The sequence below is a fragment of the Anopheles maculipalpis genome, chromosome 3RL (genome assembly GCF_943734695.1).
Source record: "Anopheles maculipalpis chromosome 3RL, idAnoMacuDA_375_x, whole genome shotgun sequence".
Classification (NCBI taxonomy): Eukaryota; Metazoa; Arthropoda; class Insecta; order Diptera; family Culicidae; genus Anopheles; species Anopheles maculipalpis.
In genome coordinates this window covers 61,950,232-61,967,343 of record NC_064872.1, presented here as the reverse complement: position 1 = coordinate 61,967,343, position 17,112 = coordinate 61,950,232, and the positions used below count along the sequence as shown (strand labels likewise).

Below are 17,112 nucleotides of genomic sequence, written 5' to 3'. Positions count from 1 at the left end.
GCAACGACAAGCAAAGCCAGAAAGTACCGTATCTAAATTGCCTTTATTTCTGCTTCATATGCATTCAATTACACAGCTCGCATCGTCGCCTACTTAGTGAGAAATGTGGAAAGCGTATTTTATATAACTTTATCCGGTCTATTCGTGCAAAAGCCCAACCCGTTACCATCTGCACTGCACACCGAACGACGATCCATCCCGAAGTGTTATTTGCTCGCATGCTCGTTTTTCGTTCGCTTGTCACATTATTTTACCTCTCAAAACGAAACAGGATGCAGATCTTGGGATCATTTGGGAGATCCTGATCCCAAATTTTGACTATTTTTTTGCATTTTTGCATCACCAGTTAGGGTGAAAGGTTTCATAACTAATATCATAATTAGAGCCCGGAATTTCTCAAGAAGATTAACATTGGTTTGTTTTGGAAAAACGTTATTGTGTCTGGGAGAAGGGTGGCACCGATTTACAGGCTCGATACATAACTCAACTATGTTCAATCTTTAGTAAAACATTAGCTATTAACCCCTGCTGTGTTCCTTTCTTCGTGTGTTGATTTTGGTTGCGGTATATCTGCCGTTTATGACACCATCGGTGTCAGAACCTATTACAGCACTGACATGTGACGTAAAGACATAAAGACACACAGACCAGAACACGTCTTTCCAATGTATGTATTAGCTTATGGTACTAGGTATTACACATATAGAGGGAGCATCATCTCCCGCCACGAGAGACCCCGAATGCACCACCACACTGTGTGTAAAGTTAATGTGTATGAATGCATGTTTCATATGTATAATATGGATGAATAAATGTTTCATGTAGCAATTTTGGTACGCCGCCACGATTTTACGCTTTTACAATCCCCTACAACAGCTCATCCAACCAACCAAGCCTCGATCGATTTATCAACCAATGGCCAATGGCCAAAACACCATATATTCCACCGCATCACAGTGTTTTCCAAGTCATTAAACAAATCTTCACACGTGCCATGTTTCGATTGTTGTGTAGTATCTCGCAATCAATTGTTTTAAGCATGTGAACGTTTGTTTTATGACCTGGATAACATTGCATATTGGTGGGGGATTCTTATTCCTGCTAAAGTGACTGTCCTATCCTGTCCTTTGCCTCTGTTACAGTTACATGTTTTCGACCGAGACAAAGTAAGCCTCCTGCCCGTGATCACACCCGAGGTTTTTCTCTTTGAATATACTCACTTTTTTATACAATAATATTAAATCATAATACATACATACATATATATGTGCTTGGCTAAGTGTGATAAAAAAAAACTCAAGACATTACAAAACGTTTAAAAGAACATAACACACATAATGAAAACGCACAACGGAACAATTAAAGAAACGATTAAATCAGTTAATTCGAAAGAGGATATCGGTCCCCGTCGAGGGCTTAAACCTGGACGACGCCAGCGGATTTGGGAAATACTCAAACACAAAAACACAATTGATACGAATTCATTATCATCATACAATTCGATGGCTGCTTGGTGGCCATTCTATCAACTTTATAGCTTTGCCTAACATTCTAGCCTTGGGAGATGCCCAAGGCTTCTGCTCGTTTAAATCCAACTAAACGATAATTTTGATTAATCGTTGGCCCGTTTTTTTCCACTTTGCATCCGTGCGGCCAATCAGCCCAGTCTTCCTCTAAATCACTTAAAGTACTTGCTGATTTTACGCACTGAATTTTGGTCGATCTGTCTATAGCGAACCCAACCTCCGCTAACAAATCTCCCAAATACTCTCTACGTTCTCCTCCTGCATGTCTGTCGTTGCGTTGGGGTTTTTTTTTTGTTGCTTTTACCTACCGTTATCACCATGCATTTCCATGCTTTTCTCTCATCATCAATACCACCGTGGGGCCCTTATTTTTTTGGATTTCATTAAGGAATGTTTTGTGGACACGGATTTTGCCTGGATTGCCCGCTCTTAAGATGCCACATTGGTGAACGGTCCGTCAATGTTGCTTATCTTCAGCGAACAGTAGTAAACCGTCTTGGCAAAGAGCAGCAAAGAGATGAGAAAAAGGCTAATGTATGCCACAAATATTCCACTGTAATCCTATACGATAGGAAACCAAAGGAAAATATAGAAAAACACATGTTAGTACAATGCATATTATTTACAGGATAAAAACATTTTTAAAAAAAGTTCTTACCCTCACGTAAGTGTAGGTTGCAAAGGTAACACCGATACCGATAGCCAAAAATATAATTCCACCAAGGAAGTGTAGATTGCGTCGCTTACGGCAAAAGTCGGCCCCAACCGAAGACACTTTACGACAGTGCGGACATCGCGCCAGATTGTTCTTCAGCGTATCAAACTGCAAATAAAGGTGCAAAATAATAAAAAAAAGCTCAGCTGGATTTTCACTCCAGGGGATGAGTGAAATGTACACAAAACATACCAAGAACGTATCGTGACAGTGACCACAGGTAACGCGACACATGCCGGGCATGGGTAGCAGCGGGGGCGTGACCGGGCTCGGGGCCAGATTGATGATGCGTTTACAGTTGGGCCGCGGGCAGGCTACACGCTGGGAAGAGCTCTTGCAAATCAGCAGACAGTTGCACGGACAGCGGACATACTTTTTGCCGGCCGGTGCATTTCGAATGGGCTAGATGAGAAAGATTGAACAAAAACGAGGAGAAAAGGTGAATTATGTTATTACTTTGATGAACAAGTGTATTCGTTTTCATTCGAAAAAAGGGGGTTGCTTGTTATTGACGGTTATTTCAATCTGTCCCCAACGTGCGCACACAGACTAATGCAAATGGGCTCAATTACAGACTTAGAGTTAACTTCTAAGGTTTTTGTCTTAGAAGTGCATCTATCGTACGGTTAGCGCCGTGCAGCAGCACACTCCCGCTACAGGAAAGCCCACATTAAACAAGAAACACCACCCGAGCCCTTTCTCTCTCTCTCCCTCATCATGAAGCCCGGACATCCACAGTAAGCGTCCATAGCTATCTCTTAGTATATCTTACGCCTGGCTCGGCTCGGGACATTTCAAACAAACTCAACTGACTGACTGGGACTGGGTGGATTAAACGGATCAAGTTTCATTGTAGCACCACAAAGCACAACAAAACCTCACAGGGTAGAATAGGAAAAGATTCCGGCAAAACTCGACCGCTCGAGCAAAAAGGCTTCATCACAAGTGTGAGTGTCTGTGTGTGGATCTTTTTGAGCCACCGCTGGAAAAGATCTTGCATGGTGCCGAGGAAACATATTAGGAAATTCAGTAAACATTCATGTTTTTGAATGGTATAAATAATGAGTATTAAATGCACAAGGAGATTCAAAGCCTCTATAGGTAAAACAATAAATAAATGAACAACTTGTCGATTGGGCATTGCTGGTCCATTTTATAGTTTTTGAAAGAACAAGAAATCATGATGATCTGAGAGTGTAAGTTAGAAAACGGGAATGTGAGTGCAACAGAACTTTCCAACCAACTCTAGACAATTTACTCTGTGTCCTCCTTAGACAGTATCGATCGTTCTGGCATTACCTTGCAAGCGAGATAATACATTTTCTATTGTATAATTCCGGGTTTGATTATGTTAGACAGCCCAGTCGATTATATGCTAAAATTGTTGGTCACTCATAATGCACGATGCTCTTTCAGTTCCACCAAGCAAACGTAGCCTTATGGGCTAGTAAGTCCGGGATAAGATTCTAGATTTTTTGACCTAATATCCCATAATCAGTGTTTTTCCAATTTACATTGGATGCAGGATATTACGGGCATTAATGCCTGCCTGCTGGCCTTTCAACATTCAAAATTTGAATGATTGTGATCGAGAGAAAATGTACCACATTCAAGTGGCATTTTTTAGGAAGACATCTGCAACGGGGAATCTGAATTTCCCCAGTCTTTTCTTCATCGGTAGAACGGATGCTCAAATTTTTGGGTCTATAGTTCAGCCTCTAGTGCATCTTTAAGTATGATAAGAGTGTCGAGTGACCCAAAATTAATGATTGAGCCTTCTATTAGTAGGAAGAATTTGTTTGTCTCACCATCTAGAACATCTTCTTCTCTTTAGCTCCAGAGCCTTGAGAGGTCTTGGTTACCATTAGCATATCCAATCATGCTTTCTTCCACCGGACTTTCCAGCAGCAGAGTACGAACTCGTTTGTTTTTGCCATGGCTCATCTAACTCTACTGTCCGTAGCATAGTAAAATTTTAACTACACTTAAAGGAAGTGATGCTAAGAACGATGGATAGTTCTACGAGGATCGGACCGGGACCCATTTTCATACCGTCGCTTCGTTGCACTGCAAACACTTGACGACATGCTGTTCCTTTTTCCAGGAGATGTCGATCAGTGCCTGACAGACACGGCACGTCACGATAATACTATTCTGTTGCTCCTGCTGATACGAAGGCGGCACCTCATCCGGCCCGATGGGAGATGCATTCACGACCGCTAGAAGAAAGAAAAAGAAGCAAAAATAAAGAATGCATTAAAATTCTTCATCTCGTTGCAGCATGCATAAGCTTAAAGGGTGAGACTTATTTTAAAACAATAGATTTGTAAACTTTAAACAAGGAACTTTTTTAATCGCTTCGATTCTCTCGCTCTCTCTATCTCTCTCTCTCTCTTTTTCTCTTTCTGTATAGCGGATATTTATTGTCGTAGGTCACTTATGCAATAAATTCATTACAAAGCATCCTTGAGGTCCAATGGGCCGATGGCCGGGACGTGTTGTTGGATTGTTTTCAGTTTTCACATCATCGACCTCATCAAATCGTCTACAAGCAGAAGGTTCTCCGGTCCATTCGCTGCCTGTGTATGTATAAATGGCTCTTTCGTTATGGGTCCGACTGGCTAGTGGAAAACCACAATCTCTTCCTGAGCCAGTACTCTGTGTTGTTGTTGCTACACAGCTGATAAGAAAGCAAATGTGTATAAAAACAAAAGAACTCGCGTTTCTTTTGCCACGGTGCTTGTTTCACCCTGACTCATTGGCCACACGTAAGCTCCCCCTCCCCTCTCCCTAACTCTTCATTCCCTGTGCTTGTTACTTTAGCCGGTAATTTTGATTTGTCAAGCCTACCGCTGCTACTCCAATTTGCCTGTCCTGCAGAGCGCAGTAAGCAATACCGTTTGCTTTTCGTGCGAAAAAGAGAGACAACAAACAACTGTGCTGTGGGGCTCTGTGACTCATCACATAACCACAGCTAGTCGAAGTAGCATAGGGAGAAAAAAAGTGATAGTCAGTCGTCCATCCCCTAGAATTCCGATTTCGAAGCTGAACTACGTAATGCAGAGATTACATTTTCAACAAAACTGTGTTCCAACATTTTTGATAACACACAACTGCCGTACTATTATTAAGCCACTGTTTTGTACTAGATTGATACTAGCAGTGGGAGAAAATATAGAAAAAAAACCCGATTCGACCGCAACCACATTCTTCCGAAAGTATCCCGGACACGGACCTCCTGCCTTCCGTACACGTCGCACTTACGTTGTACTGATCCTGCATCTTGCGATTGTTGCTGTGTTTGCTTCAGGAGCGGCTGTTTTTCCGAATCACCATCCATTGCTACTTCCGGCTAGGGTTTACAACGCACACACACACACACACACAAGAGATAGGGGAAACTACAGTTGGCCTGCTAGGATGTGTTTGTGCGACTCTTGCCAATTTACTGCGATTGCACAGGGGGCACACACTGCAAACTGAACACACCCGCGCTCGGTTATCCGTTTTACCACCTCTACCACCCCTACCGCTCGCTCACGAATCGTGCGTGCAGGGTGCAGGCAGAAACAAAGAGCAACACTGCAGCTCTTCAGCCACCTTCTTCAGCCTCTACAGAAGAGGAACTGTACCACTAGCGCGCGTACCACCACTAGAATTATTACTTCACCGAAATGAATCTCTCCCTAATCTAATCTGCGTCTCCGTACCAGCACGCATTCACACACAAATACGCGAGGGCGGGGGGCTCAGAGAGAGGATGATGAAGGAGGTTTTATTTCGATTTTCTCGGCCTCACTTTGACATTTGCGATATTTGCCCTTTTCGCACGACGCATCGAACGTATTTCTAATGCTTCACTTGCTTCACGCCCTTGTGAGTTCGATGAGGCGTTTGCAGTTCGCTTTTTTCGACAGCCTTCGTGAGTTTGCACCACCCCGTTTTTTCGATGCAATTACCACTACACCGCCCGTACTGCACAGGAGAAGAACTAGTGGCAATGAGCCACCATGGTAATGCAATTGCTGACGGACGAATTAACAATGAAATTGTAAATATTGAGTGATGGAGCACCGAAGCGATGTGCTGCTTCTGCTGCTGTTGGTAGAAAGCTGCGAGTTTGTTTGACAGGTGCAGTTTTCAGTGCATTCGTAAAAAAACTACAGACGTTTGAGGGTGTTTCTCGATTCTGTTTGCAATAGGATCCAATATGGCTTCCTTCGGCACCCACGTAACAAAATGTTCGCCTCGGACGTCTGACTGTGTTTATGTTCAGCGCAATACCATAGATGGCACTGTGCTTTATGTAATCATAATGAAGTTGGAATAATTATAAAATAAAAGAAGTCAATGGAATCTTCAATCACGTTTACAATGAATACAATGAACAAAACTATCTTTTTAACCCGAAAAACCAAATGTGTTTCGAAAAACCAACATTGTTCGCTCCTAACATTGTGCGTACTTTCTGCGAATTTGCTGATGGGAATATCAGTTACTCCATCACCGCAAGCGATAGATTTTTGTTCTGCACTTGTTTCAAACTCGCTACGAAGTTTTTACAGCTCAATATAAATAGAGAGAGAGAGAGAGAGAGAGAGAGAGAGAGAGAGAGCCATCACATGAAAAAGAAGGAGAAACTTGTTCAACGAGCGACCTTGCAAACTTCATCCAATTTGCATCAAAGTTCGTAACGAGTGCGCACAATTTACACACAGTGTAAAAGCCACGGTTTAGAAAAAAAATAATGTGCAATTCGAATAGTAAATCACTGTGCTACACAAAAAATATTCGTGGAAGGAATTTCCTCCTCACATTTTTTTCCAATACTATTGTTTTTTCCCATTGCAAAACCTCCCTTTCAAAAGAAGAACATGAAAACGTCAACCTGTCAACCACTGGTTGATAATTGGGTCATAACAAGCCGCTTCCAAAGCGTACAACCAACTTCACAACCAGCCCTGTACACCAAAAAAAGAAGCGACGCCAACAACAACAATAAACACTGCTGCCGGGATCGCGTCATCTGGGTGGAATGTTTTGAACGGCATTGCAATTAGCATCCCCGCCCTGAAACATCGTAGGTGAAATAATTAAATCGCCAAAAAAGCATCAACTCCGCAACGCCGTGTGAGAAACTCTGCACAAAGTCTGTGCTTTTTGAGCTGCCGCGATGGGTTGCTTCGAGAGCAAACCCGACCAGCAGGTGCAGCCGGTTACCGTCCGATCACCGACGGACATCTTCTGGCTGGTACTGTACGTCGTCTTCTGGATTGCATTGGTAAGTGGAAAGAATAAATTTCCTCCAAATAAGGACCTTAAATGACAAGAAATTCTTAAAAGGAATCCGTTTGTCTTTAGCATCTATTATTAAACGGTGTCGAAGTGTAGAAGCGCGTGCGTGCCGTTAATTACAGTGTAATGACACAAATGCACCCTCTGAATTCGAACAATCGAAACATGCGATCGTACTACGGACCCTTTCTAACGTACCCTGACCCTGACAACAAAAAACCCCTCCAAACCCGGAAAGAGTGTAAAAAAAGATGGTTCCATTATGGTTGGTGTCCCTCCTTCCCCCCATTCGCTTTGACACGCAGCCACACTCTTCAAGGTCAAATTTAATGATCGACGGTTCCACCATGCTATGCCGGTTTTGACCCCACCCTATAAATGTAACGCTTCTAACGAATGTCCTTTTTTCCGGTTTTCAGATCGTAATCGCTATCTTTTCCTTCATTTACGGAAATCCGCTCCGCATCATCAATGGGTACGACTCGTTCGGCAACACGTGCGGTGTGCGCAGCAACGATAAATTCTCCAACTTCCCCATGTCCGGCATGAATACGGAGGACAAACCGTACCTGTTCTTCCTCGACATAAAGGAACTGCGCCACACGCTTAAGATTTGCGTTAAAGAATGTCCACAACGTGAAATTTTGAATGCTGCCGAGCTGTACCGTTACTACGAGGATCGTAAGGCAAAGTACTGCCGGTACGATTTTAACATGGGCATGCTCCAAACGCAGGATGCCGGTGCTGCAAAGTATTTCGATTTTGCCGGACCCTGTCCACCGTTTCCTGTGTATCAATCGGCTCCCGTACTGCACCGCTGCATACCGACCGGCGTGAATGCACCACTCCAGCAGGTGAAGAAGATGTACGCACTGATCAATTCCTGGGAAGCGACACAGCAAGTATTTAGCGATCTGTACAAAGCGTGGCCAACGATCGTGCTCGTGTGTGCGCTGAGTTTGATATTTTCCATCATAATGATTGCACTGCTCCACTGGCTCGCGACGATCGTTTCGTGGTTGATCTGCATCATCGTGGTGGTGGCCAGCATCGGTATTACCGGTGTGCTTTGGTGGAGTTACTACAAGGCGAAGCATACGCTTGATACGGACCAGCAGCTATCTTATCTGGAGGAGTTGGTACGCAACGAAACAACGATCTATGTGCTTGCGATCGCAGCCACTTGCATCATGATCATCCTGCTCGTGGTTATCTACTATCTGCGTGAGAAGTTGACCGGTTTGGCGGCACTGTTTGAAGAAGCGGGCAAATGTATGCTACAGCTGCCGGGATTGGCTGGACCACCGTTGCTAGCCTTCCTAGCACTTTCCATATTTCTTGTCTTCTGGGTGGTGGTGGTCGTTTGTCTAGCAACTGCCAACTATCCCGGCGTGAAACCATTGCTTCCGTTGGCACAGCTCGAAGAAAATCCCTCGCTCGCAGACGATACAAAGCTGAAGCCGGAATTGGCGGGCAAGAATGATACCAGCTTTAAATGTAAGCTTTACCGTCTTTCCTATGTCAGAATTCAACTATTTAATAACCGCCACAAACCCATTTTTTTCCTCCACAGCTTTTAAACTGGTAGAATACCACGATGTTAATGCGCTACGCCACATGCTCTGGATCTACATTATTGGACTGATTTGGACGAGCGAGTTTATCTTCGCCTGCCAACAGCTGGCCATTGCCGGTGCGGTTGCATTTTGGTACTTCCGCAAGCCGACTGATTCGCCCGTACTGCTCGCAATTGCTAAGCTGGTTAAGTATCATCTGGGATCGGTTGCGAAGGGTTCGCTCATCATAACGATCTTTAAAATTCCGCGCCTCATACTGACGTATCTGTATGCCAAGTAAGTATATGATTTTTACAATGAAGATAATCTGACGCGGTCCGTCGTTTGCTAATTCAATGCCAAAACTCCAGCTTAATTTAGGTTTGCCACATTTACCACCTCAATTTAGCTATATCATGTGTCCTCCTACCACTGGGAGGGCTGAATACCAAACTACATGGTATCAGAAGGGTTTAGTAAACCATTAGATAGCTGGCGTGACCTGGAAGGTCGTTAAGCCATCCAGAGACGGATTTAACCCTTCTAGGCCCTAAGCAGTTGGGTATGGTGTTGAGGCCATTTGTAATCCAACAAATCCATTAGTATTTATAACAACTAATTCGTTTTGGGCTTCAGCTCGGAGCCCTTTTGAGTCGCTGAGGTCCAGCGGCCGCTCAATCCTCTTACAGGAAGAACCGCCTCTGGACTTATCATCATATGGGTTTGGTTACCCCTTTCCATATGGAAAAGCCGTCGAGCAGTCCATGTGGACTGGCTTTTTGAACTGAGATGCCCGGTGGCATTCTCATGACTTAACCAGCCCATCAGAGCCTAACGAGTGTGATTTACTGTTAATAATGAGGGCATTCAACAGTCTCAGATTAGCCTTAACCAAGAAGAATTCGTCGTCGAAATTAGACTCATTTATCTAACTGTACGATGACATGTGTTAGACATTTTGGGCTCCATTTTCTCTATGGCCAGTGGTCCGAAACTTTCCCACTGTAGTTCCCAGTGTAGGAAGTACTTTAACCAGAGTAGGTGGACATGGAAAATGCCCCGAAAACAGGCTGATATCTGCGTGGTATCTATTTCATTCCATCACGGAAAAAGTACCCAATAAGTGTTAAAACACAACTTGATCAAATGTGCAATTATCTGATCGATATCTACTTACAGACTGAAACGCCACCAGCAGGAGGGTTCGGAGTGTGCTAGCTGTTGCCTACGGTGCTGCATCTGTAGTTTCTGGTTGTTGGAAAAATTCATTCGCTATCTCAACCACAACGCGTACACCGTGATCGCGATCGAGGGTGTCAACTTTTGTCCGGCTGCAAAGATTGTAAGATCGGTGCTATGGAGTGTAATCGGTTTTAAGGAATTGTTGAATAATTAAAATTTCTCCTCATTTACACCAGGCTTGGAATGCACTCGTAACAAACGCGCTGCAAGTGGCCACCATTAACGGAATCGGTGATTTTGTACTGTTCCTCGGCAAACTAGCCGTAGCCTCGATCTGTGGACTGATTAGCATCCTGCTGCTGCGTGACAATCCCGATCTACACTTCTACATGGCACCGGTTATCATTATTACCGTGTTTGCATTCTTCATCGCTCACATTATTCTGTCCCTTTACGAGGTATGGGTTTCTTTCTGTTATTTCACACATATTGCACAGTATTCACCTACTCTACCAACCGATGTCCTTCTTACAGATGGTTGTCGACACACTCTTTCTGTGCGTGTGTGAGGATCGCACCATCAACGGCAATAGTGGCCGCTGGAAGGAAAGCAATCTGGCCCGGCTGCTTGGTGAAGCACCGGAACCGGACGCAGTTGAGGCACCGATGCAAGAGGTACAGCTAACGCCCATCACAAAGCAACCCTTCTCGGCCCAGTTCCTGCAGGCTGAGATGGAAAACAGTAAGGCTTAATGAAGAAGTAACCGTATAGAAGGTGCACAACATAACTCTATCTCATAAGCTTTAAAATTACGATACGATTGGTACGACGACTTGAAAGCATCCACTCACTCCTCGAACAATATTTATCTACATTGGCGTATGCATTGTTAAGCATAAAATTCGTATTACGAACGAACGTGTTCGTAAAGTCGAAACCATCCGGGCGTATTGCATTCGCTCTCCGCTACCATCCATCGTAGCAGACTCATGTTGTCCTTTAAGGCGTCCTCCACCCTTTATCGTGTCCATCTTTCTGCTATCATCTTACTCAACATTAGCTACTTAAAACAAAAACCACGCACACATACACTAGCGGTTTCGGCATTCGGCAGGAGAAGTATATTAAAGCGTTTTCGATATTTAATATAAAGTGGCGGATTCAGACTTGGCGAGGCCTTTTGGCTGGAATGATTCAAAGCATCTAACTGTTCGAAGGTTTTGAGGTTCGTGTACGACAAAATAGGGAAAAGTTCTTGATAGCTGAGGCGTTTTCGACTAAGAGGTCTTCTGATTCAAGATGTCTTGACGAGGTGAGGTTTTTTAGACAATGAAGCTTCTTCGTATGAGCTTTTTTGGTATATGAAGCCTCACTTTGACTTAAAGTTTTCTGTTCTTGGTAGAAGACACTTGGACGACGAGACTTTTTGGACTCACACACTATTGGATGCCGTGTCCGTCAGATGAAGAGGAATAGCACAAAATCCGCCACTAGTAATAATAGATAGTAAGCAGCAAAACGCATTTAAATTCAACACATTACAGCAACTAAACGCTCAAAAATCATTAAAAACGAACCAACGAACTCCGAGCTCGAAAGCCAATCACATTGCAAACACGTTCTTCTAACAATAGAGATGACGACGTGCTTCCGAAGATTTACTGTGAAGCAAATGAAAATAGCACCAGATTTAAAGAAACAAACGTAACGTAAACTATTTACAAAGATACTGTGCTTTTGTGCAACGTTAATAATATGCTCTTCTGACCATTGTTGGGAATATGTTACTATTATACATCTTATCGCGCAGAGCATTTGCGATTTGTTTTTCTTCATATTACTAGGTTATATATTTAGTTTTCTTTTGGAGTTTCTTATTATACAAGAATTCTATACACGGATGTACGGTACATCACTATATTGCTAACAATTGGAATTGAATGTGTCTGTGTGTGTGAATTGGAAACGAAATGCAGTTAAAATAAAATACACACTTTGCCACTACTTGCGGTTTGCAGAACTGTTGGTTTTTAAAATAAAATTTATTCTTATTTATATTAACCATCCAATGTACGGGTAAGTCAAAGTACAAGTTAGTTAAGGTTTTGGTTTGGAGCATCCGGCTGTGCATGCTGTTTTTTTCTTTTTTTTTAGGCAGAAGACAACGCATTTGCTCCTCACGTTTGTAAAGCACGTGTGTCTGTGTTCGCAGTGTATGTGTATAATATATCTATATTGTATTTTCGGTGAGCTGGAACCATGCGACGGAAACCGGAACGAGAAATCTTCCTCCCCCTTCTTGTGCCCTTTTCGAAGGTCCAATGCATGGTGTTAACCTTCGCACGCACCTTCCGCAAATGCTTCCTCAGTTCTTCTTCGATCCACCGAACCCGGCAAATCCCATTATGGCGGCCATTTCCGAACTACCCGTATCCAGATCCGGATCCGTCTCGTCATCATCGTGCTTCCGTTTGCGCTCTTTTCTCTTTTCCCGCTTATACTCCCGGTACCGGTCTTCCTCCTCCTTTGCTTCACGGACCCGCGACTCCAGCTCGTAGTCTTTCTTCTTTTCTTCCGTTTTCTTTTTGTTGATCTTAAACCGCTCCTTAACCTGATCGAGTGAGCTTCGCTCAACCTTCATCGACATGCCGAGATTGCGCTGATGTTTCTTGCCATTGATGTGGTCGAGAAAGTTGATCGAATCTTTCACGACACAGTCGCACACGTTGCAGTAGTAGCCGCCGGATTGGGACGACGGTGTACTCTTGTTGATGACCATGCTCTTGCCCAGCTTGCTGTCCAGATCGACTTTGTACTCGCGCTGCTTGAGCAGCTCCTTCGTAACGGGTTCCCCTGGTACGGTGGAAAGGGTGATTTAATCAACAGGTTTAAACATAGCACCGCCCCATCACACAAGCGGTGCTGCTGTGGATCCTTACCATCGTCCTCGTTGCCCTTATCCTTCGCAAGGATACGTTCGTGCGCGAGCCTTTCGTACTCCTTCCGGTCCCACTTGCGACGATGATCGTCCGGTCGCATCGACGACATCCTTCCGTGCACAAGGATTCTCTTCTTGAAGATAACAACCTTTTTTTCTTCAGTTTCGCTTTCACTATCTCCAACTGTTTACTCCCAACAATGAGCTGTGTGTGAGATCGCAATAACAATAACAACGCAAACCAAGTACGCGTACGCGGGTACAGCCATCACGGAATTGTTTGACATTTGATGTGGAGAAAAAAAGGACCAACATTTTGACATAACAATACTGGTATGTCAACAAAGTGAGTGTAGATCGAAGTTTCGTGCATTGCAGGGAGTATTTTGCCATTTTTCTACTGAGTCCTCCTATGTGTTATCACTTTGCAATGGAAAGGAAGCTTGGAGTTTATTTATGTCCTCCAATAGACACAAACAATGAAAGACTAGGTCTGGACGATACGGCGGCAGAGGCTACAACGGCGCAGGCCTTCCACACGACAGAACAGGGATCCAAATCCCATCTGGATCGTTCACTCGCAGTGATGAATAACTCTCCCATGCGTGCTATATGGATCTGATTGCTCTGAAACGGATGTATAAAGATGCAATTAGCGAACCCTAGCCCATTAACCGATCATTCTCAATAACACGTGGCCTAGTAGATTTGCAAAGCTGAAAGGAACTGTGATCTACCAACTCACAAATCAGTATAAGCAAAATTACCAATACAGAGTGCTAGTAGAGACATTCGAATGGCACCATTCAGAATTACGCCCATCACAAGGTAACATGACCATGTGGTTCCTCCGTTGTTCACTAGAATATCGTTCAATTTAGCGAAACAGTGATTTAGCGTCCACTTAATTTTGCAATCTTCTCTTCTGTAGAACTTGCCTTAACTCTGAAATCACCTTCAACCGCCGTTTGTTGAAGCCTCGTAATTCAAGAGATCAGTCATTGGACCTCGTTATGGAAAAAAACTTCTTTATTAAAAAGAGGCTCATGGTCGAAAGGACTTCATAATCCACAGGAGCTTTATTATTTATGTATTATTATTTATTAGGGTATTATGTAGGTATCCCATTAGGAGGTACAAGTGATCCTGCAGTGACCAATGAAAGTATAAAGAAATGAGGAAAAATGAAAAGTTTAGCGCTATTTTTGGTGACAAACAGACAGCTCCTGTAGCTATTTAAATAAAGTGCACAAAAAGATAATAAATAATAATATCTCCCAAGAGAACCCGCTAATCTATTTTAACCGAGCAAAATCCCTCTAAGGGTGCCTTCTCTATTCTACGGTCTATCTTTCTTGTGAGAAAACGATGGTTCGGCTATGCATGCAGCATATCTCTCGTTTTAAAAATAGGTTTTTTTTATTGCAAATTTCATTACAACCAAGACGGATCATCGTTTTAACATTTGATACCAAAACCAAAATTCAACAGAAACTAATCGAATTTAAAATGCCTTTCTTTTCTCCCTCGCTCTCTCTCTCACACGTTCGCAAGCGTTCTTCTACTTGAAAATTCCAACAATGAAGTAGATAATAGTACATTTATTACCGATAGATTAAAATACAATAAACTTTTCTTTCGTCGTTGTTACACCATCATCTCGCATGCCGGTTGCGAAAAAAACGTTTAAACCACACATAAGACGACGACGAAACGGAAAGCTCCAATGCGCAGAAACCATCATCATTGCCAATCCAACGGAAAAAAGGGGATACCAACTGTAGCTCCAGCGCAAACACACCGAGCGAAAGGAACCTTGACGCTTACCGAGAGCTGTATGTGAGTTTGCTTTTTGTCCGTCCCTTTCCACACACCGGACAGCATTCTGGCCAAGATATATACTACACAATCTCATCTCATCCCCATCGTTCCTGATAGCACATTGCCATTCAAACTAGATAAATTATGACGCATATGGTTTGTTGGTTTTTAGCGGCCGGGTACACTCCGTAGATAAAGGAGGTGGTAATATGGTAGGTTCTGTCTGCTATACTATTACCCATTTTTCCTTACTAATCAATGGTACGATAGGATGAATAATTGGTGTTTTTTGGAGAGAGGGCCATGTGTGAATAAGTGTTATGATGTTAACGACGGTGTTTACAGTTTTTTGGGCATCTGACGTTGCACTGATTGTTCCTTGTTTTTTCTTCTTCTTCTCTCTCTGTAAGCAAATCGTAATTCTCTGCCGGAATGCTCCACCAACGAGCGGTGCAGCGCTACCGATGCTTAAATCCGTCCGCCAATTGTTCATTATACAGCGATTGTTTTGTTTGTTTTCTGAGTGGGTTATTTTGATTCAATCTCACAAAAAGCGTATTCCATTCAACTGAATAAGGCTCGTTGACAACATTTTCCCTCCTGACGTAAAGTTTACTCGCTTTGTCCGTTTTGTAGTAGAATACTTTCAACAGTTGTTCCTTACCGTGCGCGCGCGTGTATGTGTGTGTATATAGTGAGTGTAGTTGTTTTGTTTTGACGTGTGTCTGTGTGTCTTGAAACGATAGCGGTTAGGTTAGAGCGTCCAAGATCGGGTTCAAAGATCCCTCGGCCAGAACTGTCCCCGCTCGCACAGTTTTAGGAACACATCGACAGTGCAATGCCCAGAAAGTCCTCGAAGCCGATCGTAATGATGCCCTTCTGCTCCGTATCGCGCACACGGAATGCATCGGTAAAGCGCTGTATCTGGATGCAGGTCACGATGAACTGGTCCACCGAGATTTCCTTCCGATTGATCGGATCATTCTTTGCGATCAGGTACTGTATGAACTGGGGCGAAAAGCGGAAGCCCATCTGCGTCAATGCTTGGGTCAGTTCCGACTCCTCGATGTGGCCCGATGCGTCGCGGTCGAAGTTTTTAAACACCTGCAACCACTGGTTGATGTAGTTGAATAGCTTCTCAAAGTCGTAAATATCGACCGTACCGGTCTTGTTCCGATCGAACATGCCTGGAAGGAGGAAAGGGGGGGGGGGGGGGGGAAGAAACGGGAGTAGAACAGGAAAGAATCAGTTAAATGTGTCTTTTGCCTAGCATCGCACACACGGCCGTCTCCCATACTCACTGATCATCAGGTTACAGGCGGTGTCGGAAAAGTGGTCACCCCGTCCATTAATAAGCGCCTGCTGGAGCTCCCGGTTGTTAATACGCCCTGTGTTGTCTTTATCGATGTTTCGGAAGATGTTTTGAATTTCCGGATTGACGGGTGGTTGCTGTGGTGGTGGTGCGTAACCCCCATAACCACCACCGTATCCAGCGGCTGCCGGGTGTTGTCCGTAGCCGCCACCACCTCCGTACTGCTGTTGCGGATATCCTCCCTGTCGTGAAGAGGAAGCCAATACTGGATTTAGGACAAACACACACATACACACGGAGAGACAAACGGTAGGCAATCAAATGTAAGCAGACGTGAAGCAATGATTCACACCATTCACCATTGGAGTTGTGCACCAGTTTTGTGAATCATTCCAGTTAGCATTGCCAAACAGCGTAAATACATCACCACAGTGACCATTAGGTGGTGCAGGGAAAACAACACGTCAGCTTATCGAACGCCGAAATCTGCTTGCCACTCACCTGATAAGCCATCGCTAGAATTATGTTTTTCCTTTCGTGTACGTACGCACAATAATCACCCACAATCAGGAACAATAACTTAATCACGGATTAGATAAAAACGAACGCGACACAACACCGACACAATTGCCTCCTCCTCGCAGACGCGACTTTTTTCTCGACGTCGCTGCACGTACTGCTGCACCGAATGACAAGAGTAAAAAAAACGGACTGTCACACACGCCAATTCACACACCGTCCCGTCTGGCGAACCATCCGAAGGAAA

At 43.9% G+C, this 17,112-nt stretch overlaps 5 protein-coding genes across 6 annotated transcripts in view; 2 read left to right on the top strand and 3 right to left on the bottom strand.

The window, feature by feature from the left end:
- LOC126561771 (choline transporter-like 1) overlaps positions 1 to 11,027 on the top strand; it is a 98,487-nt gene extending 87,460 nt beyond the window's left edge. The window contains exons 2-7 of the mRNA XM_050218087.1: positions 7,407 to 7,522; positions 7,956 to 9,033; positions 9,110 to 9,389; positions 10,272 to 10,434; positions 10,511 to 10,732; positions 10,809 to 11,027. Of these exons, the coding sequence (XP_050074044.1) occupies positions 7,415 to 7,522; positions 7,956 to 9,033; positions 9,110 to 9,389; positions 10,272 to 10,434; positions 10,511 to 10,732; positions 10,809 to 11,027 (2,070 nt within the window). The 5' untranslated portion in view covers positions 7,407 to 7,414. The remainder of the gene's footprint in view (positions 1 to 7,406; positions 7,523 to 7,955; positions 9,034 to 9,109; positions 9,390 to 10,271; positions 10,435 to 10,510; positions 10,733 to 10,808) is intronic.
- LOC126562617 (peroxisomal targeting signal 2 receptor) overlaps positions 1 to 17,112 on the top strand; it is a 491,929-nt gene that overhangs the window by 288,516 nt on the left and 186,301 nt on the right. The window lies entirely within an intron of this gene.
- On the bottom strand, positions 1,956 to 5,589 carry LOC126562858 (type 1 phosphatidylinositol 4,5-bisphosphate 4-phosphatase). The gene is made up of 5 exons (XM_050219450.1): positions 5,506 to 5,589; positions 4,294 to 4,460; positions 2,434 to 2,643; positions 2,185 to 2,349; positions 1,956 to 2,087 (listed from the first exon to the last, which is right to left on the bottom strand). Exons 1-5 carry the CDS (start codon positions 5,579 to 5,581, stop codon positions 1,956 to 1,958), a joined length of 750 nt encoding a protein of 249 aa, XP_050075407.1. The 5' UTR covers positions 5,582 to 5,589.
- Positions 12,641 to 13,323, bottom strand: LOC126563049 (zinc finger matrin-type protein 2). Its single transcript, XM_050219658.1, has 2 exons — positions 13,215 to 13,323; positions 12,641 to 13,128 (listed from the first exon to the last, which is right to left on the bottom strand). Exons 1-2 carry the CDS (start codon positions 13,321 to 13,323, stop codon positions 12,641 to 12,643), a joined length of 597 nt encoding a protein of 198 aa, XP_050075615.1.
- Positions 15,757 to 17,112, bottom strand: part of LOC126562998 (peflin) — a 34,597-nt gene continuing 33,241 nt past the window's right edge. Inside the window, exons 2-4 of one of the 2 annotated variants that reach the window (XM_050219606.1) lie at positions 16,848 to 16,878; positions 16,336 to 16,588; positions 15,757 to 16,221 (exon numbers count right to left, since the gene is read on the bottom strand). In XM_050219606.1, the coding sequence (XP_050075563.1) occupies positions 15,851 to 16,221; positions 16,336 to 16,588; positions 16,848 to 16,859 (636 nt within the window). In that variant the 5' untranslated portion in view covers positions 16,860 to 16,878 and the 3' untranslated portion in view covers positions 15,757 to 15,850. Of the gene's footprint in view, positions 16,222 to 16,335; positions 16,589 to 16,847; positions 16,948 to 17,112 lie in introns of those variants that run through there. The other variant, XM_050219605.1, reaches the window with a different exon arrangement.